At 38.2% G+C, this 26,584-nt stretch overlaps 2 protein-coding genes across 5 annotated transcripts in view; one reads left to right on the forward strand and one right to left on the reverse strand.

The window, feature by feature from the left end:
- On the forward strand, window positions 1-25,878 carry gper1 (G protein-coupled estrogen receptor 1). Of its 4 annotated transcripts, none has more exons than XM_060840320.1 (3): window positions 1-192; window positions 20,415-20,492; window positions 22,993-25,878. In XM_060840320.1, the coding sequence occupies exon 3, from the start codon at window positions 23,615-23,617 to the stop codon at window positions 24,689-24,691; it is 1,077 nt and encodes a 358-aa protein (XP_060696303.1). In that variant the 5' UTR covers window positions 1-192; window positions 20,415-20,492; window positions 22,993-23,614; the 3' UTR covers window positions 24,692-25,878. The 4 variants fall into 4 exon arrangements, with proteins under 4 accessions (XP_060696303.1, XP_060696302.1, XP_060696304.1 ...); XM_060840321.1 differs by lacking the exon at window positions 1-192 and adding an exon at window positions 1,248-1,411; XM_060840319.1 differs by lacking the exon at window positions 20,415-20,492.
- LOC132825488 (uncharacterized protein C7orf50 homolog) overlaps window positions 1-26,584 on the reverse strand; it is a 408,037-nt gene that overhangs the window by 294,029 nt on the left and 87,424 nt on the right. The gene's annotated exons all lie outside the window — the stretch shown is intronic.

A 26,584-nucleotide genomic window follows, 5' to 3' on the forward strand; every position in this document is an offset into this window, starting at 1 on the left:
TTGTTGCACAGCAGGTGGCGTTTAGTTTGGTCTACAAATTTTCAGTTACACCCAAATTCTGCATAGAGCTGAAGGGCTAGATTAATACCCAGTCTGATGATTTGAAAAGAAATCAAGGGAAACAGTTCCATCAGTTTCTTTGCCGATCTTTCCTTGGAGAGGATATCTATAATCTGGAGACAGAACTAACAGGTACTATTTTGAAAGTTGAATTGCTCTGAAATCAGGACTTACAGGAGTATCCCATTTTTGCAATGAATTTATTTATTAGTGTTTACAGAATGTGTGCTAAGATACAACAGACAACACTGTAACAGTAGTGTTCTGTACTGTTTATCGTTCATCCTTTTAGTATTGTAGTTTGGGTAAAAATGTACCAGACAACACTGAATAATGTCAAAATATTTTTTATGTATTTTGGTCAGGAACTTGTATATCTTTGTTCTCATTCTACCATTCCCCCCTCAATTTCTTTCCTCATTCCACCCCACTCCCCCAATTTGTGGCATAAGATCCTTCTTTCAGCACCAAATCCTCACATTTTCTAAGTCCCTTGCAACCCTGCATAGATTACATGGACATGAAGAAATTAACTTCATTCATAAAGATGTGTTTCTTTTTTATTAATCAAAGGGACCAAGTAGCAATACAAAACACTTGCATCATTATAATTTATCTTTCACTCACACCAACACATGTATGACCTAACTCTGCATCTGTTAATTTTCAAAACTGATTCCAACAATACTATAATGAAATGAATTATTCTAACTTCGGGAGTGACTAGACACAATAGGTTAAATCTAGTGCATAAAGCAACTGCTTTCACTTGAGCTACATTTATTACCATGAGCATTGAAGGGAATTATCATAATAAAAATATAAAAGCCACATAACACTGGCATTGTTATAATATTCACACTGCTGCTCAGTGACGCGCATGAGGTGGAGTATAGCATTGAGTCCTGCTTCCTAATCTAGACTGGGCAGATACCATGCCAATGCTGGAGCATTTCTGCATATGGAAAGTGATGTAAAAGAAAGAAGAGAAATATCAAAAGGGAGAGTGGACACCGACAACCATCAGTGACAAGCTATAGGGAAAAAATAACAACTCACTCCTATAACATCTTTCACAACCTCAGGACATACTAAATCACTTTGAAGAACACATCACATATTGCTTTTCAGAGCTGAGGAAGTATGGTGTGTCAAGGGAACTAAATGGCTAATTTGTCAGCATGTGTTAACAAAATGTCTTGAGGGCTTCAGTATTAGTGGAAATATTACGCCACTTAAAAGTTTGCCAGCCCTCCAGGATTGCCTTGGGAGTCTCCAGGAATTAATTAATCAATCAATCTCCAGGACATGACTGCAGAAACCTAGGAGAAAACCATAGCAGCACTTAAAAGTAAGTTTGTGTCTGTTTCATTTTCTTTGAGCACTACTGTTGATTATTCATGAGAACACAGCAGAATCTTGCCACTAAATGTCTGTTTGGTTTTCACTTGGCGTGGACAGGTGTTGAGTCGTGGGAGGTCAGAACAAGGACACTACAGTTAATTAAGTATATGTAAAGTGAGTCAATGTTGAAGAAAACACTGCATAAAATGTATGCAATAAATGCTCAACAACAGAAATGTGATAATGATCAGTGAACCAGTTTTAGTTGGAGAATATGTATTAGATGGGATACTCAAGGTGACTCCCTTGCTCTTCTTAAAATAATCCTACAGGATCTTTTCCAATCACCTGACAATGCAACTTCACAGAGGTTATCATTTCATCTAAAAATGACACTTTGCTCTACATACTGCAGTGTCAGTCTCCGTTTGTGGACACAACTATTTGGAACAGGATGTGAATCCATTACCGTTTGTTATTTGAACGGTCACTGAAAAATTACCAGGTTATGTTTGGCTTAGCAAGCTGTTACTGCCAAGTACCACAATAATTGGTGTCCTCAACCTCAGCCATTTACAATTAAATGAATCAATTAATTGGAGGAACTGAGTGTAATGTATCCAGGTTGATGAATGCAACAAAGTTGGTTGGGAAAATAAAGGAATGAAGAGAATGCAAAAAAAGGTGCAAAGGATCACAGAAAAATTAAGTAAATGAATGTGAATGTGCAGATGGAATATAATGTGAAGGAGAGTGAAGTTGTTGATTTTCAAAGGGAAAAAAACAGAATTTTTTTAAATATGGTGAGTGAGTGGAAAATACTGTTGACAAGGTTCTGGTTACACTTGTACATGAATCACAAGAGTTGCAAGCAAGTAATTAGAAAAGCAAACACTATGTTAGTCTTTATATCAAACAGATTTAACAATAAGATTGAAAGAGCTTTAATGTGATTGTACAGGGTTTTGGTGAGGTCACATCTAAAGTATTTCAGTGACTCACCCAAGGAAGGATATACTTACCTTAAAGGGCATGTAACAAAGGTTCATGAAATTGGTTCTTGCAGTGGTCTGGCATTTAGGACTGAGTGATCGAGAGATTTCACTCAAATGGGATTGTGAATCTTTGGGATTCTCTAATTTGAGAGAGCCGTAGATGCTCAGAAATATATTTGAATACAAGATTGATAGATTTAAAGTCTGGTTGAAGATTTGTAGCTCGGGTGTCCGTTGTTGTGGTTCTGTTCGCCGAGCTGGAAAAACTTCCAGCTCGGCGAACAGAACCACAACAGATTGATAGATATTTTAATACAAAGTATTATTAAGGAACATTTGAGTAGTACAGGATAATAAAGTTGAGGTAGGAGATAAACTATGATCATATTAAATGGCTCAAAGAACTGAAATGTATATGCCAAATCATAATTTATATCTTCTTATACAAATAAGAACAATGTGTCACATTAAAACCAATTCTGAATTAGTAATGACATCAAACCTACCAATGCTTCTACTATGTCTCTGAAACTGACTGTAACGTATGGAATCCACACATAAGTTGCTATGTTGGTGATTCTATACTTCCAGCACATATTTGAAGTTCTCCCTTTAATCATTGAAATAACAGAGCAAATAAAAAAACTGATCTTTCAAACCATTGGTTTTACAGTAAAATCCTTTGAAAATGCAATCCTGCTGATTGTGACATAACTGGCTTTTTAATTTTATACTACATTCGTAATTGTTACTGAACAGCCTCACTGGCCCTGACAAGAAGACTAATTTTATATTGTGAAACGTCAAACTTTTCAACTTTTAGAAGATTTACGCGATTATGGTACAAGTTGAAATATCTTGTGAATGTTTCCATTGTTTATTTCACTCTATGTAAAATTTTAACTTTAAAGAGAGTGGGAAAATTCACTTAGTTTTACTTCATGGTTTGCTGTTTGAGAGTATATATCATTATAATTGGCTGTTTGCATTGATTGATGAGATCACTTAATACTTGGTGGCAGATGAAAATTGATATCAAAAAAAGTGAACTCTGTGTCAGACTGATTGCTCAAGCTTTCCCTCAGGGCAACATCGAGTGTCCTTTACCACTCGGTAAAGTGGCCTGCTCTATACTGGGGTGACAAGCCACCTACTTGCGGAATGTTTCAGAGAACACCTCTGGGACACCCGGACCAACCAACACAACCACCCCGTGGCTCAACACTTCAACTCCCCCTCCCACTCCACCAAGGACATGCAGGTCCTTGGACTCTCCATCGTCAGACCATAGCAACACGACGGCTGGAGGAAGAGCGCCTCATCTTCCGCCTAGGAACCCTCCAACCACAAGGGATGAACTCAGATTTCTCCAGTTTCCTCATTCCCCCTCCCCCACCTTGTCTCAGTCAAATCCTTCAAACTCAGCACCGCCTTCCTAACCTGCAAGCTTCTTCCTGACATCTCCGCCCCCACCCCCACTCCAGCCTATCACCCTCACCTTGACCTCCTTCCACCTATCGCATTTCCAACGCCCCTCCCCCAAGTCCCTCCTCCCTACCTTTTATCTTAGCCTGCTGGACACACTTTCCTCATTCCTGAAGAAGGGCCCGAAACGTCGATTCTCCTGCTCCTTGGATGCTGCCTGACCTGCTGCGCTTTTCCAGCAACACATTTTCAACTCTGCTCTCCAGCATCTGCAGTCCTCACTTTCTCCTGTCCTTTACCACAGCCAAATATCTGGATTAATCTAGACTAAATGAAAAGGTAATGAATGATCTAGCTAGAAGCAAAACAGGTCGCAAACATCTTCCAGAATTGCCCTGGAGCCTTTAGGAATTAAAATAAATTCCCAGGATATTAAGTAGTATGAACAAAACCCCAACAGAGTCATAGAGATGTACAGCACAGAAACAGACCCTTCGACCTAAATCGTCCATGCCGACCAGATATCCCAACCCAATCTAGTCCCACCTGCCAGCACCTGGCCCATATCCCTCAAAACCCCTCTTACTCATATACCCATCCAGATGCCCTTTAAACGTTGCAATTGTACACCACTTCCTCTGGCAGCTCATTCCATACACATATCACCTCTGAGTGAAAACATTGCCCCTGAGGTGTCTTATATATCTTTCCCCTCTCAGCCTAAATCTAAAAACAAAACCTGGGACATTTAAGAAAAAGTTTCATTGTGAACCTTTATTAGTTATAGAAATATGGATGATTGAAAAAAATAAACAATGGAAACACGCACAAGATATTTCAACTTGTACCATAATCGTGTAAATCTTCTAAAAGTTGAAAAGTTAGACATTTCACAATATAAAATTAATCTTTTTGTCAGGGCCAGTGAGACTGTTCAGTTGACTGGGCCACACACAGAGGGTGAAAATCATGGAGTAAAACTCCAGAAATAAGTCTAACCAGAGTTGGCAACTGTATCTTACATGGCAAAAAGGACTTTGACAACTTTTGGTGAAAAAGGTTGCATTTTTCCTACCATCACAAAGCTTATTAACAATAAAATGTAACTAACGTTCATTATTCTGGAAATCTTTTCAGTACAGTATTAGAACACAAATATTGATCGTAACGTTCATAATAAAGGATAGGTTTAAGACTGACCTACAGACTATATTTAGGTATATTACAAATAAATCCATTGTACCCGATTGCCTCCAAACTTCCTGTATACAAAACCAAATTAGAAGGCAGAATTAAAACTCAGGATAGATGAGGATAACAAAGTATTGAATCAAAATGTCTCGGAAGAATTTGTTCACAGCTCTGAATTGTTTTCCTGTGAAAACCTGATTGTGATCCTCCCCAGATCATGGCAACATCTTTCAACAAAACAAAAAAAACTACAACAACATTCCAGGATATTTTTCCATTATTTCAGTACTTCAAATTAAGAAGGTTCACACAGCACTACATTTCTAGCATCCAGCATCTGAATTGTAAATTGGGTATTGATTTTTGCAGAAAATGCACTGCCAATAACCTTGTGTTTACAGGAAGATTATTGGCTAAACAGACTAAACAGATGAAATGCATTTGAGTGCTCAATAAATTTAAGGATTAATTAAAACTACTTATGCACAAACAAATTGGCAGAGGCTACATGACAGGTCATTTGTTTCAATTCAATGTAACGTGGTTCTAGATTGCGCAAAAAAATTTCTAATGATTTAGTGCAGAGGTTTTGATGAATGGATCCCTGTTTGTAATGATATTACAATAACACTTTTTTAAAAAATGTGGGGTTTGGATGCTTCACAAATGGAGACAAAAGCTTCAATAATTCCATTTCTATATGAAGCCTTTTTCCATCACAACAGAAGGACATTCACACAAAAATGGCATTAGGAACAAAAAAAGAGACAGTAGCAACTTGGAAACAGAATTAGCTGGAGTGGCAAGAGACAGGGAGTAATGATTAATAGATGATTTTCAGGTTGGAGGAAGGCTTATAGTAGAACTCCCCAATGATCAGTGTTGGCTCTTTGCTTTTCCAGATATATGTAAATGACTTACAGCTCACTATACAGGCATAATTTCAAACTCTGGATGATATAAAACTTGGAAGCACTGTAAACTGTGAGGAATATAATGCAAACTTCAAAGGACACAGATAAGTTGGTGGACTGGATGGACACATGGCCTGTGAAGTGAAATGCATAGAAATGAGAGATGATTAATTTTGGAAAGATGAATATGGAAAAATAATGCAAAATAGAGTACAATTCTAAAGTGGGTGCAGGGACCTAAGTGTATAATTGCATAAATAATTAAAGGTTTCAGGACAGGTTGAAAGAGTATTCAATAATGGGGTTGAGTACTTTTCACAAGGCATATCATATCCGAGCAAGAAAGTACATTGAACTTGTATAAGACACTAATTTGGCTTCAGCTGAAGTATCATGTCAAGTTCTGGATGCCACACTTTACACAAAGGCTGTGAAGGCATTGGAGAGGGTCAGAAGAGATTTATGGGAATGGTTCCAGGGAAGAGGAACATGAGTTTCAAAGATAGAAGCAAACATTTTCATGCAGTGAGTAGTTAGAACGTAGTAAGCATTGCCTGAGTGGGTGGCTTCAATTGAAGAATTCAAAAGGAAATTAGGATGTTATTTGTAAAGGAGTAGTATGTAGGCTTATGAAGAGAAGCAGATGAGCAGCCCGAAGTGAAATGTTCATTTAGGAGCTACTGCAGACACAAATATGTCAATAGCCTCCTTCTGCACTGCAAATAATTCTGTGGCTCTATGACATGATTGTGCGTAATAGAGTTCAAGATTACTAAAAAGGTAAAGTCAGTAGCCACTTACTCGGAAATTGCAGAACATGAGTAAAAAGCACAAAACTAATGGACAGAAAATGACCGACTGGACCATCAAACTGGTCGCATATCACGATGGCAGGAGCATCACAATCCTTCTTTCTTCTGTCTCTCTCCTAACACCCAATATACCTCAAGAACCCGTCCTGTCTCTGCAATTTCCACAAAATCACAGGCAAAGTGGAGATAAATGCCCAAGGTCAATAAAAAAACATGAATATTACAGTAAATTCAGCTGATCTCTCAGGTAATGAGAAGCAATCCAGGAAATCACCAAGTGCTTACATTGATTGCCCAATCTAATTGCCCTTGAGAAGATGGTGGCAAACTACATAGAATAGCCAGAGGAAAGGAGAATCAATATCTCGAGCATAAGCCCTTCATCAGGAATCATTCCTTATGAAGGGCTTAGCCCGAAACATCGATTTCCTGCTCCTTAGATGCTGCCTGACCTACTGTGCTTCTCCAGCACCACACTCTCGATAACTTAGAATAGTTGCAGTCGCTGTGATATAGGTTAGGGAGCAAGTTCAGGATTTTGACCCAGCAACACTGAAGGAACGACTATATAACTCCAAGTTAGGATACTGTATTGCTTTGAGGAGAACTTGCATGTGGTGGTCTTCTCATGTATTTGCTGCCCTTGCTGCTCACAGTGATAAATGTGGTGGGTTTAAAAGGTGCTATCTAAAGACCATTGGTGAGTTGTTACAGACCTTATAGATGGTGCACACTGCTGTCTCTTACCTAGAAAATAAATGGAAATTGAACAAATGTAGAAGGTTGTGGTTACTGAAAGTATGGAATAAAAAGCAGGTTAATGCTCAAAAAACTCAACAGAGTCACCTGTGGAGACAGAATCAAAGATAATGCTTCAGCCAGGTGACTCTTTACCAGAACTTCAAGGTTATCAACTTGAAACCCTGCCTGTTTTTCTCTCCACAAGTGTCGGTTGAATGCTAAGTGAATGGGGAACGGGTTTTTCTGGTTTTTCTTTGTGCAAAATATCAGTGGAACAATATCCAGTATCTACCATTAAAAGCCAGTGTCCTCTGTATTCAGTTACACTCATTGTCAATTCTTTTATGGGGAGCTGCCTGCTAATCAAATATTTAGCTTCTTCCTTTATGCTACTGATCCCTATACTGTCCATTGGCTCAGTAATTCAGTAAAGATATTCTGGCCTTGGGGTGGATGCAAAGAACACCAGAAAAGAGATGATAAATGCCACTCAATTAAGAATTCAGAACTCCAGATTAATGTTCTGGGAGCATAATTTCAAACCCCACTGTAGCACATCGTGGAATTTGAACTCAATAAACACTAGATTAAAAAGATGGCCTAATAAAGATCATTTGTCAGTTGTCATTAAAAACAGTTGTCATTAAATGTTTTTGAGAAAAGGAAATCTACCATGTTTACCTGGTCTGGCTTACGTGTGATTTCAGGTGCACAGCAATGTGTCTGATTCTTAACTGTCCTCTGGACAATTAGAAATGGGCAATAAATGCTGGCCTAGCAGATGTCACACCCATCCTGTGAAATTTAAACAAATTCAGCTCTAGATGCCTTGTTCCGCTATTCAATGTACTATGGCTGATTTCACTCCACATACCAACCTTTACACATATCTTTCAATACATTTCATTTTCAACATCAGATTTAAAATTAATTCTTCATTGAATATCAATTGCTTTTTACAGAATTTCAAACTTCTATCTCCTTTGAATCCAAATGAACTCTTCAAAACGTTTGTCACTAAATTTTAGGCAATGCCTTCGTCTTAAATTGTTAAATCAGACGAATTAGTTTCTCTCTATATTTCATTCCAGCTCTGTTCAATATCTGGTAAGCTGTGTTCAAATCACCCCTTCATGTTCTAAATTTCAGGGAGTGTAACCTTGATTTGTGTAATTTCTTCTAATTTATCTTTAGAGATCACTTAATATCCCTAACAACCAAAATCCAGCACAGTGGTTTCCTACCAAGTTTCCCATTCTCAAACTGAAGGCTAAATTCTATCATATTATAGTTGCTGCTCTTTATGGGATCTTTTCCTTGGAGATCATTTATTAAATCTGCTGCATCACATTACCAGATGCAAAATATCTCGATACCTGGCTGCTGGCACAACATATTGTTCCAAGAAAAAAACAAAAGAACTTTGGATGCTGTAAATCAGAACCAAAAACTGAAGCTGCTGGAAAAGCTCAGCAAGTCTGGCAGCATTCTGTGAAAAGAAATTGGAGTTAACGTTTTGGGTGCTCTATTTTACCACCATATCCTTTTGATTTTTAAAGTTATGTATCCCAGTTCCGAACTCTCTTCCTCTTAATTTGTTCAAAGCCCTCTCTAGAGCCTTGGCTATTCAGTTCATTGGTTGTCCATTCAACAGAAGTGATCGTTGGATTAAAAGTTAAAAAAGCATGAATAGATTGCATAAATAGGCTTGTACTTTCTTCAAGGGGAAGGAGTAGGAGAATTAGAAGTGGAGGGAAAATTAACCAGAGTATAAGCAGGAGAGGCAGAGTTAAAACAGGACAGTCAGATGCAATGTGGGAGAGACAGAGTAGGAAGTGGAGAGAGACAGAGCAAGAAGTGTACTGGAGGGTAGCGGGGAGGAGACAGTTAGAGCCAGAAGGGGGAGACATATCAGGATTAATCCTATTTCTCTGATGGAGAGCCATGAATAAGTACTTAAATTAAGGATAAACTGCTCAGGTGATGCTATCAGGTATCATTGCTTGGAAATGTAGTGGGAATAGTGGTGGAAATCCAGAATACAACGTTTAGAAAAGCTAATGAAGTTAGTGTTCAATTGAAAATGTAAAAACTGAGATTGATTAATTTTTGAGAGATGAGGATTAGAAACCAAGGTAGGTAATTCACTAAAAATATCAATCAGTAGTGGTCTAACTGGATGATGTAAGAAGTTTGCGTTGCTGAATGGCTTACCCCTGTTCCTGAATTCCCAGTAATGTCCCACGAGAATTCCAACAAAAAGCCAATCTTAGCCTCTGAGGCAGGAAGGTAGAAATCATTCACGTTAAAGCCCCTGAACTCTTACAATGGTGAGTGAGAATTTATGGAAGTCACTATTTAGATTGGTACTAGATCGATGAACTACTGGGTGAAATTCCAGAATTGGACTGATTTCTGCATGAATGTTTCTCAGTACATTTTAGGAACCCCAGATCAGGAGGAATGCCTGCAACATATGGCAGGCTGAATGATTATAAGACAACTTGAATTTTTACAGAGCTTTTACGAAGCAAGAGGTTGCATTCAGTTAACATGACAGTAGATGCTTCAATATACCATTAACAAACATTAACCGGAGACACAAGCCGGTTTTAGATCATCACGTGGAACAATCAACATGATCTTCATAATGTGACAACGACAAGTATCATGAACAATTTCAACCTTTGTATATGGCATTCATCGACCTCACCAAAGCCTTTGACTCGGTATCAAGCAAACTCCAATGGATCCCCTGACAAGTACATTTGAATCCGGAGACTCCTCCCTGATGGCATGCTTGCCACAGTTCTGGTCAGCAACAGAAACTGAGAGCCTTTTCAAGTCAGGTCAGGAGTAAAACAGGGATGCATGATTGCCCCACCTTTGTTCATCATCTTTACTGCAACAATCATCCACATCATCAAGGATGACCTAGCCCCAGGAATCAAAACTGTCTACAGAACAGATGGTAGACTTTTCAATCTTGCCCACCTTTATGTCCAAAAACAAGACATCCATGAGTTCCCTCATTGAATTCCAACCTGTGGATGACAAAAGTGTTGCAACTCTCTCAGAAAGCCACCTACAACAGATTCTGACTGCCTTCAACTATGCATACATGTAACTTGGACTTATCATCAATTCCAAGAAGACTCAGACAATCTATCAACTGTCACCAGCTAAGACAAAATAGATAGAACCATCAATTCAACTTGACAAAACAACCCTGAAAAACATGGACCACTTTCCAGATCTTGGAAGTCACCTCACCTCCAATGTTAACCTTAATGACATGATCCAACATCATTTTAAATGCACTGGAACAGCTTTTGGACGTCTCCAAACATGATTGTGACATCCGGACAGATATCAAAATGTTAGTGTAAAAAGCACTGGAGATCTCAATACTTCTGTATGCACCAAAACTTGGACAACATAATTGACGACATCTGAAGGTATTTGAAAAGTTCCATCAACACTGCCTTCAAACCACCTTGAATATCAAGGAAGATAGAAGAACCAATGTCAGCATGCTGAATGAAGCAAAAGCAACAAGCTTTTCATCAAGAACCAACTAAGATGGAGTGGTCATGTTATTCGGATGAAAGGCGAATGTCTGCTAAAACAAGTCTTCCACTACCAGCTTAAAGAAGGCAAACGTATAAAAGACGGACAACAAAAGAGATTCAAAGACATTTTAAAAGCCAACATGAAGAAATGTAACATCGACATCAACAATTACGAAACCAATGCCAAGGACAGGGAACCTCTGGCAAACCATCACCTGAGAAGGAACAGCAACTTTCGAAGCCAACAGATGCGCAGAACTAGAAGAAAAGAGAAGAAAACGGAATGTGAGGCAGCAACAACCAAAGCCTGATCTGCCTACTGGAACTACTTCTCCTGAATGCGGAAGAACTTTCAAAACCAAGATTGGACTCATAAGCCACTGACAGCCCACAAATAGATCAATGGAATGAAGGCCATCATCCTCAACCTCAAGGGATTGCCATGAACGAACAAAACAAAAAGAAATCAAACAGAATATAACAGCAATAACAAAGAAATGCAAGAAAGGTGACAAAATGCTTTGTCAAATCCCGAGGCTTAATCTGAATTTTATAGAAGAACAAGGTAGAGAAGTTTAGGGAAGAAATTCCAGAGCTTAGGGAGTTGGTGGAACAGCCAGCAATGGTGCTGCGATGACGATCAGATGTGCAAGAGACCAGAATTAGAGTTACATAAAGAGTTATAGGGTTGGAGCTGGTAATGGAAATTTCAACACAAGGATGGAATTCTTCCAGGCAGAGGTTGAGTATGAAAGTAGGTCACAAGTACAGGGAAGTATGGGGCTGGAATTTTGTGCCATTTAGGCTACAGCCTGCAGCTAGACCCTGAGTTTTCATAAGAATTGAGATAACATTGGAAGACCTCAGTCAAATCTGATCATCATTGTGCTTTTCAGAGATACAAGATAAGGTTCACTGTTAAATGCATGGACACAGAATCCAGGCAGTCTCACAAACAAAACCAGAAAAGTAGAGTAATAGGGTAGGGGAATGGCTCTGGGACGGTTACTCTTCGGAGGGTCAGTGTGGACTTGTTGGGCCAAATGGCCTGTTTCCACACTGTAGGGATTCTACGATTCTATGAAAACATTGGAAATATTTGGCAGAACTGGAATAATCAATGGAGAGAGCAATGCGATTAAGCAACCAAAATTTTTGTTATCCCATCTTTCCTGGTAAAATAGCTGCTATCAGTACTGTTATATACAACTTTGACTCGGTATCAAGGAAACTCCGATGGATCCCCTGAAAAGTACATTTGAATCCTGAGACTCCTCATGTCTAACTCCTCATATCACCTCATGACTAACCAATGCTTCACTAGAGCGATCAAACAGATTTTGATACAGGATCAACAGGTTCAGATGCTAAGGCAGGTGACTCAAAGCTTGGCCAATGAGGTAATCTTTAAGGATTCTTAAGAGGAGTAGAGGTTTTGGTAGAGAATTCCAGAAGTTAAAGCCTTGATGGCAGCTGCAGGCACAGCACAGTTTATAATGATGAGACAATTAAAATGAGGGATTCTCCAAAGGCCAGAATTGGAGGCGTAGAGCTATCTCAGATGATAATGATGATGGGGAAGTTACAGAGATAAAGAGAAATAAGGCAGTGGAGGGATATGAGAGCAAGATGAGAATTTTAACACCAAGGCCCAAGTGTGGGTCGTTGAGCACAGGAATGGACTTTGTGCAACTTAGGACTTAGACTGCAGAGTTCTGCACTTTGTCATCGGTTTCATTTTCATGGAAAATTGTCATAAATTGTTTAGGTGAGCCAGCCAAATGACACAATGGTACTGGAATCCGACACATTTGTAAAATTAGAATCCTTCATGAAGGTATAAACATCCGTCTGAAATTCTGCGGGAACCTTGTAACAAAATCATCAATAAAATATTATTTTAAAAGTCCACCATGTCACATATAGAATACAGCATGTACTATAAAATTCTTCACTTTATATTTCTGATTTTGTCTCTGTGCCTGAATGAATATTCAGTCAGCTACACTCCTTACCTAAAATATAATTGGAAACAATTTCTCATAGTTGAATGTTTTAAAATTCCTAAGTACCACATCAGTAACAGTCATTCAGTTAAGGCAGTGCTGAGGAAGGAGAGGTATTCTTATTAGTCTACTGTAAATGTAATTAGCAGATATTTATACAAATTCCTTAATATATCCTAAGCCCTTCACAAATGTGCTATCAGACAAAATCTGATACTCATAGCTACAAGGAGATGTTAGGAAAATTGACAAAAAGCTATGTTAAATATGTTAAAAGGAGCATCTTGGGAGGGGGAAAGAGAGAAGGAGGCAATTCCAAACCTTGGGGTCGAGGCAGATGAAGTCTTGGTAACCACTATTAGAGAATTTAATATTGAAATAACACAAGAGGTCAGAGTTGAAAGAATGCAGAAGCTTGAGGGCTGTAGTGCTAGAAAAGCATACAAAGATAGGTGGGAGGAAGCCAAGGAAGCACAGGGGTGACAATTTTAAACTCAAGATTTTGTCAGCCTGGAAGCCCTGGTGGAATAGTGAGCAAGGGCGAACAGGACTTAATGAGTTTTTAATATTCCATTCCACAAGTTGGATCTTCAGCTGTGCCCATGAACACAAACTACTTCAGCAGTTGCGCTTATGATCTTTTAGCCACACCCCACAGGTAGCAAGGTACCTTAGTCAACATATCAAAAGTGATTTTTTTGTAAAAAGCCATCTTTATGATTTAGGGAGATAGAATAGGGGTAGGTCACTGAAAAATCACAGGCACATCACTTCCAATAAAATCACTGTTCCCCTGAAAGAAAACAAAACGAACAAGCAGATCTTCATTGGAGAGTTAATATCAAATTTGTCATCAAATAATTTTCCCTTGGTGTCTTTGTTGGTTACATAGAACAGTCGATCTTCCGTAATTACACCGGCACCACTCCCCACCTCTTCCTCCGCTACATTGATGACTGCATTGGCGCCACCTCGTGCACCCGCGAGGAGGTTGAGCAATTCATCAACTTCACCAACACCTTCCACCCTGACCTTAAATTTATCTGGACCATCTCTGACACCTCCCTCCCCTTCCTGGACCTCTCCATCTCCATTAATGACGACCGACTTGACACTGACATTATTTACAAACCCTCTGACTCCCACAGCTACCTGGATTACACCTCTTCCCACCCTACCTCTTGCAAAAATGCCACCCCGTATTCCCAATTCCTCCGCCTCCGCCGTATCTGCTCCCAGGAGGACCAGTTCCACCACAGAACACACCACATGGCCTCCTTCTTTAGAAACCGCAATTTCCCTTCCCACATAGTTAAAGATGCCCTCCAATTCATCTCGTCCACATCCCGCATCTCCGCCCTCAGACTCCACCCTTCCAACCATAACAAGGACAGAATGCCCCTGGTGCTCACCTTCCACCCTACCAACCTTCACATAAACCAAATCATCCGCCAACATTTCTGCCACCTCCAAAAAGAACCCACCACCAGGGATATATTTCCCTCCCCACCCCTTTCTGCCTTACACAAAGACAGTTCCCTCCGTGACTACCTGGTCAGGTCCATGCCCCGCTACAGCTCCCCCTCCCATCCTGGCACCTTCCACTGCCAATGCAGGAATTGCAAAACCTGCACCCACACCTCCTCCTTCATCTCCATCCAAGGCCCTAAAGGAGCCTTCCACATCCAAAGTTTCACCTGCGCATCCACCAATATCATTTATTGTATCCGTTGCTCCCGATGCGGTCTCCTCTACATTGGGAAGACTGGACGCCTCCTAGCAGAGCGCTTTAGGGAACATCTCCGGGAGACCCGCACCAATTAACTACACTGCCCCGTGGCCCAACATTTCAATTCCCCCTCCCACTCTGCCAAGGACATGGAGGTCCTGGGCCTCCTTCACCGCCGCTCCCTCACCACCAGACGCGTGGAACACTTCAACCCCAGGGCATCAATGTGGACTTCAACAGTTTCCTGGTATTGTCAAGTAACAAGCTTTCTTAATTTAAATATCATATTATGGTATATTACACTGCCATGACCTATCTGAATGGCGGAGCAGATTTGATCAGCAGAACGCTTATTTCTGCTCCTATGTCTTACGGTCTTATCGACCACTTGTCCAATTAGTATTTTGTGAAATTAAACAGCTCATAAAACTCTTGAATAATAAAGCTTAATAAAACCCTTGCCAATTAATTCTAACAATTAAATGTATGCATGCGTAAGTGTGTGCCCAGTGGCAGTTACAGTAGATGGGACACTGGCATCACTTCAGATCATGTGTTGACTCAATACTTCTCAAACAGAGTTTGCTTTTATTAATTCAGAGAATATGAGCATATGAGCTAGGCATTCCAATTTGCCTAGACAGCAAGTAAGAGTCAACAAAATTGCTGTAGGTCTGGAGTCACACATAGACCAGACCAGGTAAGGACAGAAGATTGTCTTTCCTAAGTATTAGTGGCATTAGGTTTTTACAATAATTGACAGTGGGTGAGTTAGCTTTTTTTTTACATTTCCAGATTTATTTTTACATTGAAAATCCAAACATCTGCCATGGTGGGAATTGAGCCTATGTCCCCAAAACCTTAATGTAGGATTCTAGATTACCAGTCCACTGACGTTAGCACTCTGCCACCATCTCTCAACTGGGCTGTTGCAAGGTAAAGGACGAATGGAGGGGGGAAGCCAAGAAGCCATGGAAATAAACAAGGAAGTGCCTTTCTCAAATTACGATTACTTTGTAGAATCAAAATTTTAAAAATGCACAGTATATGCGAGTAAAGCACTTTGTCCTTTCAGCTCTTGTAACCCAGCTTCAAAATTAACTTAAATTGTTAAGATAAATGTGCTGGTCTACTTGCTACAAAATGAGTTGAGAAAGGGCTCAACCTCATCTCCAGTGAAAGGAGAGCCTACAGTGCAGATTTCATTTGACAGCAACATGTCAAATATGATTTACAAACATGTAGTTAAGCCCTCATCTAAAAGTACTCCATACTGCTTGGGGACTCAAAGTCTAAAACAGGAACTGTTATATTTCTCCAGTACTGATATGTTTCAATTTGATAGAAGCTTTTGAATCACCAGAGAATATAAGTGTTTAAAAAGTAATTGCAATTTGTGTTGGACTGAGGTTATAAACAGAAAAGGAACTATTTGTTAAAAGTTAACACTTAGATTTTTTTTAGAGCAATCACATTTTGACTTTATGTACTGTCTGATGGTTTATAGAGCAGTAAGAGGTTTGATGAAAATCCTGGATTAGATCTCCAGTGACTGCACATTGGGAAGATTCAGGTCAGATCCTGGCCTTGAATTCATCCAGGACAATGGTACTACAGTTGGTCAGGATGCTCCAGAAAGAACTATTCGATATTGAAGTGTTATGACCTCTGGATGCCCCAAAGAACGATGCAATTAATGAAGTTCTTCTGGAGCTTAAGAAACATGCTTGCATCTAACTTACACACAGAAAGTTCCCACAAACAGCAGTTTGATAATGCTGAGATGATTTATTCTTTGTGACATTAGCTAAGAGATAAACAATGTCTGTGACAACTGGAAGAACTCTGTTCTCTTCTTTGTGGTTCTATGGGATGGTTTATGTTCACCTTGTGATAATGCCTTTAAAAAGGTTATTTTGTCCTGAGGATTTTTTTAAAAGAGAGATTGGAAAGGCTGAAAAGTCTAGAAGGCCTTTAGACTTTTTAAAAAAAACAATTTAACAATGGAAGGGGACTGGCTGGTTCTCCCAGTTCAGGGTTTTCCAGTTTTTTTTTATTTTGTTGTGGTAGTCACAAGATTTTGGAGTGCAGAAGGGGTGCAATCTTCAGTAAATGATTCCTAACTGACTTTCTTTGAAATCTCTCTGGATGTTGGTCCCTCCTGCCTGTAAGAACCTGTGTAATTTATCTTTTTGCCAAGGGCTATGTTTATGGGATTTTACTATATTGGAACAGTTAATTAATTAAGTTGCTGTATCTGGTTGGTTAAGTTTTCCAGTAGTTAAGTTATTCTAAATTCCGCTTTCTTTTGTTCCTGTTTCAACTATAGCATTTAAATAAATTGTTTTTCTTACAGCTGAGTGGTTTGACCAGTTGCATCATGCCTGAAACACCCACTTCATATCTACCTGTAAAATTTTTTTAAAATTATGGTCTAGGCTACCTTCTTAAAATATTTTGAGGGAGTCTGGCCTGGTTCGTAACAGATTTAGGTCTCTTGTCAGGATAATTGTACAACTCCAATTTGGGTTTAGGGTTGTTGGACTCAAAGACAGCAAGTGTTAGTGCCTTTTGTTTTGGATGTTGAATTTGGCTGGTTTAAACAGTGCTTTGTGTAGTGATGGCTCTTTCAGTCACTAAGAGTTTTCTGGGGATAGAAGGAGTGACTTCAGTGGCTTTACAAAAAATCAACAAGGCAAAGCTGTTGGAATTGATAGACAAGCTAGAGTTGGGGTTGCTTTTGAGAGAAAAAGGAGGTAATTACAGCAATAGCTCAACATTTAAAATTTGCTGGAAATGCCATCGGAATCTTTGGAAATGGCTAGAATTCAATTGCAGACGAAGCAGCTTGAACATAAAAAGGAACTGAAACAGTTTTAATTATGATTAAAAGCAGAGGAAAGAGAAAAAGAAAGAATAGCCTTGTCAGAACAAAAAGGAAAGGAAAGAATAGGCCTAGCAGAACAAAAAGGAGAGGAAGGCTCTAACAGAAAAAAGGGAGAAAGAGAGAGAAGAAAAGCAGAGAGAGAGAGTTTGAACTTCATAAGTTGGCAATTAAACAACATAGCATTTGATATAAAATATATGGCAGCCAGATTTCAAAGACTAACCATTTAAGTAAGTTCTGGAATACCCAATAGTGTGGCATACATTGATAACCTGATGAGTTTTAGTCACACATGAAAGGTTTATTTGCAGCATCTATTGAAATTATTCCATCAACTTCAGGAGTCAGGCTTGGTGATAAACCAATAAGAAGTCAATTCACCAAGTAATATTCCTGCGTCATGTGATTGGTCATGAACAGATGGCCTCATGAAAAGGAAAACAAAGGTTTCTGGGTAGTTTCCCAAACCATCAACAAAGACAACAGTACTACAATTCCAGGGATTAAGTGGGTTTTATTGGAAGGTCATATCAAATTTTAAAAGTGTGGTTGCTCCACTGACTGACTTATTGAAGAAGTGCAGAAAATTTCAGTGGATAGCAGACTGCCAAAAGGTACTTGGCAGTCTGAAAGCTGCCTTAATCACTGCCCCAGTATTAGCCACACATAATTACACAAAGCCATTCAAGCTTGCTATTGGTGTAAATGATGTGGGTGTCAGTGCTGTATTCTTACAAGAAGATAATGAGAAGATAGAAAGAGTTATCGAGCATTTCTCCAGGAAATTGAATATTCGTGAACCGGGATATTCCACAATTGAGAAGGAGATCTTGAGCTTAGTGTTGGCATTACAACAATGCATCTGAGACAACTGCACATATGATTGTAACCAATGAAACTTGTAAGAGCCTAAGTTACATGCAGATGTCTCTGGAGTGGAAATTGAACACAGCATCTCTGATTTAGAGCTGCCAGTTGTGGCTTGGCTGATATTGATGATTGAACGGTAATGAGATTATGAGGAAATGGTCAATATTCCCGCTTCTTCATGTCTCTAGCAAGTGAAATTGTGATCTGCTAACCCAGTTTATAAAACATATCAAACCAAAACATAAGGTTAAATATGCTTTTCTAGCCAATCATTTTTTTTTCTGATTTAGATTCTCTACAGTGTGGAAACAGGCTCTTTGGCCCAACAACTCCACGCTGACCCTCCGAAGAGTAACCCACCCAGACCCATTTCCTTCTGACTAACGCACCTAACCCATGGGCAATTTAGATTAGATTAGATTACTTACCGTGTGGAAACAGGGCCTTCGGCCTATTCACCTGATCTGCACATGTATTCTAATTCATACACATAAGTTGGAAAGAAGTTTGAAAACAGTGGATACTGATAGAAGATTGCAGGTTATTTCCACCATCTCATTTTAAAAATACCATCATTGTTCTGGGCAGTCTTCTTACCTCTAACACCAGAAATAAAATGTCTGGTTATTGGCATTTGCAGAACCTGTGCATAAAGTAACTTCCGGCATTGTTGCAGTGCTGACATTCAAAAAACAATTAACAGTAAAGAACTGATGTAGTGTTTTTCACAAAAGTACAAAGTATGAAGTATGTATGTATAATTTAGTAAAGCAAGGCAGCAATCACCCATAATTAAAGAGAGTACTGCTTCATGGATAAAGCAGATGAAAAATATATTGCAATCTCACACTTTAAGCCAAACTACAAAAAAACATCACCATCATAGTGTGAGGCTTGACATTTTCACACGATCCATTAAGCTTCTTCCCTAATGCAAGCTCACTGATCAGATCTTGGCCATTGCATTTGTCAGAAGATACACACATTAATATGTCACTACCTATGAAACTAAAATGACTCACTGAATAAAAGATAAATCTCCTGAATTTGCTTTTGTATTTATTGCTGATTATTCCATATTTAAGGCACCCATTCTCCCAAAATTGGAAACATGTTCCTGGTGAGAAAACCTTTATGATTCAAAAATCAATCTGAACCAAATCAGCACAATCTCCTTCCAGTTGCTAATTTGATTTCACACACGTTTTGCCACAAACCTGACTGGGTCAGATAGTCGTGACTAAACGTTTCACTCCAGTGACGTGGACCCCGAATCCTGGCTCAATAGAAAATAGGTCTGGGAAATTAGTAATGGGAAATAAGGAGCTGATAGATGACTTGAACAAATATCTTGCATTATCTTCACTACATAAGACCCAAGTAACATTCCAGAAATAGTTGTAAATCAAGAATTGAAAATGAGAGAGGAATTCAAAAAAAAAATAACAATTACCAGGTAAATAGGACTGAGTAAATTGTTCGAACTGAGAGTTGGTAAATCCCTGGGTCCTGATGGATTTCACTCTGGGGGTATTATAAGAAGTAGCCAGTGAGATAATGAGATTACTAAAGTTTACTAAACTGCATTGAATTAAGATAATCAAAAGACCAAAACAAGAACTCATAAGATTTTTTTCTTTGCTTGTAATTGAAATAAAAACTGTATTGGGAGAAGAATCCTCAAAAGATCTTTTTTGAATGTGGATGAATATTTCAATACATAAAATCTGAAATGGCAATGGAATAAAGCTCAGGAAACAGCTCTTAAAATTTAAACTGATTATATAGCACAAAAGCCGTTCATTAAGACTCACTGTAGCTATGTCAGCTCTTGAAAATAACTATCCAATTAAATCTGTTATGCACAGGAAAAGAATTGCGAGGTTGTGTCCCCAAATCCTTTTTGCAAGTCGCTACTGAATCTGCCCCCTACACCCTTTCACGCGGTGAGTTGTGGAATTACAATCTATCGTAATACTGATTATTCCAAATAGTAATAAACATAAATCGAGATTTGTTGTTTCTTTCTGGTGCAGCAACCTTGAATAGGCTATGGACTTCATAATGATAGGATTCTTGCAAACAAAAAATTACCATCTGCTATGATTAGGTAACTTAGTTCAAGACTAAATTATGATAGATATTTTGTTTAAGAGCATCGTGAAAGCGTGTTATCAAATCACAGTTAACAATATATTGACGGTTTAAATGAAATTCCTAACACCCCTTGCTTTGAGGTGGAAAATCATGTGTTCATACTAGACTGAAAAACAGAACCAAGGCTAACCAAAAAATGGTGGTCCAAATAGATTCAAACAATTTCAATTCATTATTCAAACCCACAAATGCAGTTTTCTGAAGAGTCCAGTCAGCATTTATATTTTGACCAAAACCATGAAAACAAATGCACAAAACAAATATCCTTTGCTGTTTGCAGGCTATTGTGCACAAGTTGACTGAAAATACAAAAACATCATGTTCTTTGGAGGAGGCTTCAGAAGGCCCTTCAGATGATTTTTTTTACAACTGATCTGGTTTACTTCATTGGTTCCTTACTTCACAGAGACTGCACTCCTTTAAAAAAGGCATGGTTGGAAAGCACTTTGAGTACTATGGTTTTCTTACATACATTGTAAAAATAGAAGTGGTATATTTATAACGCATCAACATAATATCCTTAATGTAGTAAAATAATCCAAGGTATTTCATGGGAGCCCAAGTAGTTAAACATTTCTGGACATAAGACTGGAGACATTGGGACAGGTGACAAAAAGTTTGGTCAAAGGTACTGTATAGGTCCTAGAGAGTCTTCAAGGAGGAGAGTGTGAAGAAAGGATACAGTAGGAGTTCTAATGGTTTAGGAAATTGAAAGCAGTCATCAATAGTGGGGATGAATGCAAGTGAGAATATATATAAAGGTCAGAATTACAGAATTGCAGAGGTTACTAGAGATGGAGCAATTACAGAGATTTGGAGGGATGTCATGCAGTGGTTATAAAATCAATACTTTCACAAAATACAATAATGTCTCATAGAATGGAAATGGACATCTAAGCCCCTACTAGTGACTCTTCACCAAGTTGATAAATTAAAGTTTCAGCATCAATAGTATTAGAAATTGGCAGTACAGCAATAAACTAGGAAAGCCAAACAAAATATCATTAAATGATGGTTAGAAAAATGAAGTTTTCAATAAATGCTTTCAGCTCATTTATGTGTGATATTTTTCCCTAGTTACAACTCAAGAATATATTTTGAAAATAAGACTTCTCCAAAATAATTTCTCACAAGAAGCAATTATGTGGAATTTGTAGTTTTCAGTTAGACTGACACAAAGGTGAATGATGATTAATTAGACTTTTTTTTAAAAAAATAACTTTGATTATGTTACTATCAACCTGTGTGTTGCAATCCTGAGGAAATCATTCCTTACTCCAGACCATAAGCAACAATTGCAACCAAGCAAGAAATCTTCCAGCTTCTTAGATTCACTCGTTAAACTCTCCAGTAGATACAGGCCTTGCAAATTCCTGCAACAAATTCTTTCACCGTGCTTTTACACAGAGATGCAATTACTTCATGTTAACACAATACAATTTTACCAAAAGGCAATCCTCATACTCTGCACTTTTATTTCCTATTTGAATTTGTGTTAAGATTCCACTGCTTATGAAAGGAAGACATGATTTGTCTTTTTAAAACTATGAATGTCTGCACATCATCAGTTTGCTTTGTCATAATTTTGTGCTATACTGACATAAATAATGCCATGCTCCTAGTTCAAGATGACAAGCTAATCTCCACACTACTGCAGGAGCTTTCAGAGTATTAATTAGCTTAAAAGAAAACTCTTCATTTTAAGCAGCTATCTTTCAGCTCTTTATTGAAACTCTTCTTCAGTACTGAGCGGTAATTAACAGAAATGTCAGAAGCAAACATAATGGTGTTGCAATTATGTTTACAAATATAATTTTAATGTTCAAGTTATTGTTCATCTAAATAGTGCTAAACAGAAACATGTTACCTCCATCAAACTGATATTTACAGGAACCATTGATTAACTTTCTTTCCTTAATGAACATTTCCAAACTAAGCCCAACTAACATGAGTTATATAATGGTTGTCTTATTGTTGGACATGCATCTACAAATTTCAATATTAGGTTCTGACCTTGCTTTGAACTTCTCTGCTGTGCACATCACAGTGTCTGAATTTTATTCAAGTACATGAAGTGGTACATTATTATTCATTCGGTTTGCTAATATAATTGGATAGTATGTTTTTAACAAATGTCAAAATGCATGTATAGATTAACCTACACTCAATAGAAAAAGGTTTTCAATCACATATTACAATATTCCCTTTTGATGAGGAACTGTCTTATTATGTGTACAAAATATATTGATCCATATTTACTTCTCTTTTTCACCTTTCTCTTAACTGTAGGATGCTCACTGGGAGTTTGTGGTCTGATCGGATTTACAGTCAGTTATCGATTGGAAGCCAATACAAAGTAAAGCCTAAACGTTTCAGCTCACCAAACAAGTGAGATGCAATCACCACTGGACCTGCTTAATCAAAACACCAATGCCTGATGTTAGAACTTGACCACCTCAGGCAAATGCAAGTATCTGGTCTGAATTTCTTATCTGACAGCCCGAGTGCTTGGCCTCAACTATTAAGAACTGCGATCTGCAGTCAAAGGGCAGAAAAGCAACCAGTGCACAAGCAGACACACACAGCTTTCCATTGCCAAAGTTCTTACCTTTGTCCAACGTGTACTGATAAATGTGTAAACTTTCCTGAATGAAGGCCAGAGGAATGCATGTTGAACTGAAGGTGACTAAAACTACATCTATTGACCAAAACCACAATGCCACTGCAGGATCCAAGTTGTGTTCCACTGGATTCTCCAAACAGCAGATAAAGTATGGCAGATACATTTTTGACACATTGGGTCGAATTGACTGATTGTACCAATGTAAACAAGTGTAAATACTTAAAACACCAAAGCATTACTTCTGGATCATTCAAAACATAATTTTTGAAACATTTACTACTGCCTTTGATGATGGAATTGCAACTAGTATCACAATTATTACTATTTTCCAATGAAAGTGAACTAAATGAATCCAGTTACTGTAATGAAACCTTACACTGTAGCTATATAACAGAAAACCAAAGCGACAGCCATTTTTACAGTATCAGCCTCTTTCTATCTTGCTTGTATACAGTTTTTCTATTTCCCATAGGCTTCATTGGGAATGGATTAATCCTAGTTGTAAACTTGAATGATCATAAGAAAATGACCATCCCAGATCTCTATTTTGTAAACCTTGCCGTAGCTGACCTGATCCTTGTAGCAGATTCGCTCATTGAGGTATTCAATCTGAATGACAAGTACTATGACATAGCCATTCTATGTACCTTCATGTCTCTGTTCCTGCAGATCAACATGTACAGCAGCATCTTCTTTCTCACATGGATGAGCATCGACCGGTACCTTGCCCTGGCACAGTCAATGAAATCTGGCACACTCCGAACCTTGCAGCACGCAAAGTGGAGCTGTAGCCTGATCTGGTTGACATCCATCCTGGCTGCAATGTTGCCATTTGCTGTGGTACAAGCACACCACACGGGGGAAGTTCACTTTTGCTTTGCAGATGTTACAGAGATTCAATGGTTGGAAGTAACCCTTGGATTTGTCATCCCATTCTTTATCATTGGACTCTGCTATTCACGGATTGTGCGGATTCTCACAAAAGCCCAGAAACACAATCGTCTTTGGCCAAGACGTCAGAAGGCCCTTCGCATGATTGTTGTGGTTGTTCTGGTTTTCTTTATCTGTTGGTTACCTGAAAATGTTTTCATCAGTCTTCAGCTCCTACAAGGCACAAAGGATTCATCAGTTTCCTTCAAGAAATCAATGGGGCATTATTATCCGCTCACACGTCATATTGTCAACCTGGCTGCTTTTTCTAATAGTTGTCTGAATCCCATGATTTATAGCTTTCTTGGTGAAACATTCCGAGACAAGCTTCGCCTATACATGAAAAAGAAAGCAAACGTGTCTACAGTTTACCGGCTTTGCAACAACACTTTGAACTGGAACATTCCTGTAACTGCAGAGGAATCTTTTGCATAGTAGATGAAATCGTTAGAAACACAAGTATTTAAGAGAAGGCAGAAGGCCAAAAGTGCATTCAACTTTCTTTAATTATAACTTGCAGTTTGGCCAGTTGAAAGCAATGTTTCCAGAGCTATCAACTTCAAAGTGAGTTGGTATAACCACAATAATGGAAATCAATTCCAAGATAATCAAGAGGCGTTGGTTAAACATGTTTGGGATATAGATGGCAGCAACTTCTTTCTATGTCACATTCACCAAACTGTTTACTCATATGGAAACTATCAACTAGCACTTGTTCATGTTACTATTTAAGGCTTGTAGTTTAAAGCAGAATTATATTTAATAAAGATATTAAAAGTCCACAAAATAAGTCCTCTCCTAATTTGGACAGAAAATGAAAAACACATTAATTTTATTAAATTTTGCATGGTTTGTAAAATAATTATACCATAATTTCAATATGTACATTCTATTTTAATTGTAATGATACAAACTAAGTTTGACAGTATATGTTTAGTTTTTAAAAGTCTGTATTTGCTGATCAAGCATCACAACTTAACAGAAAAGCCTAATGGACAATAAAAATGTCAGTGTTTGTGAATGAAAAGTTCATGGTGTTATCAAGGTGAGACATTCCAGCCAACAATCTAAAGTCATACCAACACCAAATAACAATACTTCAAACTAAACCAAAAACATGGATGAGGAGTTCATGGATGGAAGTCACTTAAAGTATTATAACTAATACTAGGGTGAATGGAGTTCAATTTTCAAGTAACCTCCCAGTGAAAGATAATCAAAACTGCTCAAAATAGATTTGGCTTTTGTAATTTATGAAGGAGAAAATAAGACAGAATAAAAGAGAGAGGGTAAACAAAAATACAAGTGGGAGAACGTGGGTAACAGAAGAAAAAGAAAACATGAGAGGAAAGGCAAAAAGAATCGAGAGAAAGGAAGGAAGTACCTACACAAATATGGTAACTTTTACAACCTCAGTGTTTCCAAAATCATTTAAAGCATGTATTTTGAGTATGCACTGTTCCAATAAAGGAAATGCAGCCTGTTTGCACCCAGAAGCTCCTATAAACAGCAATATGTGAAATGATTAAATAATTTCTGCTGGAGAAATAAAAACAGAAAATGAGAGTTCATCAACCTTAAATATTAATTTTGTTTTGCTATCCAAAATAATGCAGCTGAGCCTACTGTGTATTTCCAGCTGTTTCTGTTTTTATTTCAGACTTTCTGCACATGATGTCTTTTGCATGAAATTGGATAAAGACAAAATACTGATGAGGAAACTAGGGAAAACTTCCTTTCCATCTTCAAATAGTGCCATGGGAGATTTGATATCCACCTGAAAAAGCAGATGGCAGCTCAGTTCAGCATCTCCATAAAAGACTGTAACTCTTGACACTGCAGAACTCTCTTCGACTGCACGCTCAAGTCTCTGGAGTGGTGTTTGAACCCATGACCTTCTGATACATTGAGCCATAACTTTCATATTTAACTGCTATGTATAAATTCCAATGAATATGAAAGAACTGCAGCTTGACCAGAGAATTGTTCAATATTACCAGAATGAATAAGAATGTTCAGCAAAATCAATTTGAGATAAGTTACAGTTCAACTTTAAAAACAAACAAATAAATTTGGAATGATATAAAGAACATAAAGTATCATTTTTAAATCCAGAATTGCAAATCTAGCCCAGAGGATCACAATTCATATTAAGGTGTGGATCATTTAGGACGCAAATGAGAATAATTTTCTTCACCTTGAGGGCTATATATATTGTACTCAGTAATGAGGTATATTCAAGACATGGGTAAATAGTTTTCTGTGCACTAAGATGTTAAAGAGAATGGGGAAAACATGGGAAGGTAGGTCTAAGTTAGAAAATTGCTA

Source organism: Hemiscyllium ocellatum, chromosome 20, assembly GCF_020745735.1.
Source record: "Hemiscyllium ocellatum isolate sHemOce1 chromosome 20, sHemOce1.pat.X.cur, whole genome shotgun sequence".
Classification (NCBI taxonomy): Eukaryota; Metazoa; Chordata; class Chondrichthyes; order Orectolobiformes; family Hemiscylliidae; genus Hemiscyllium; species Hemiscyllium ocellatum.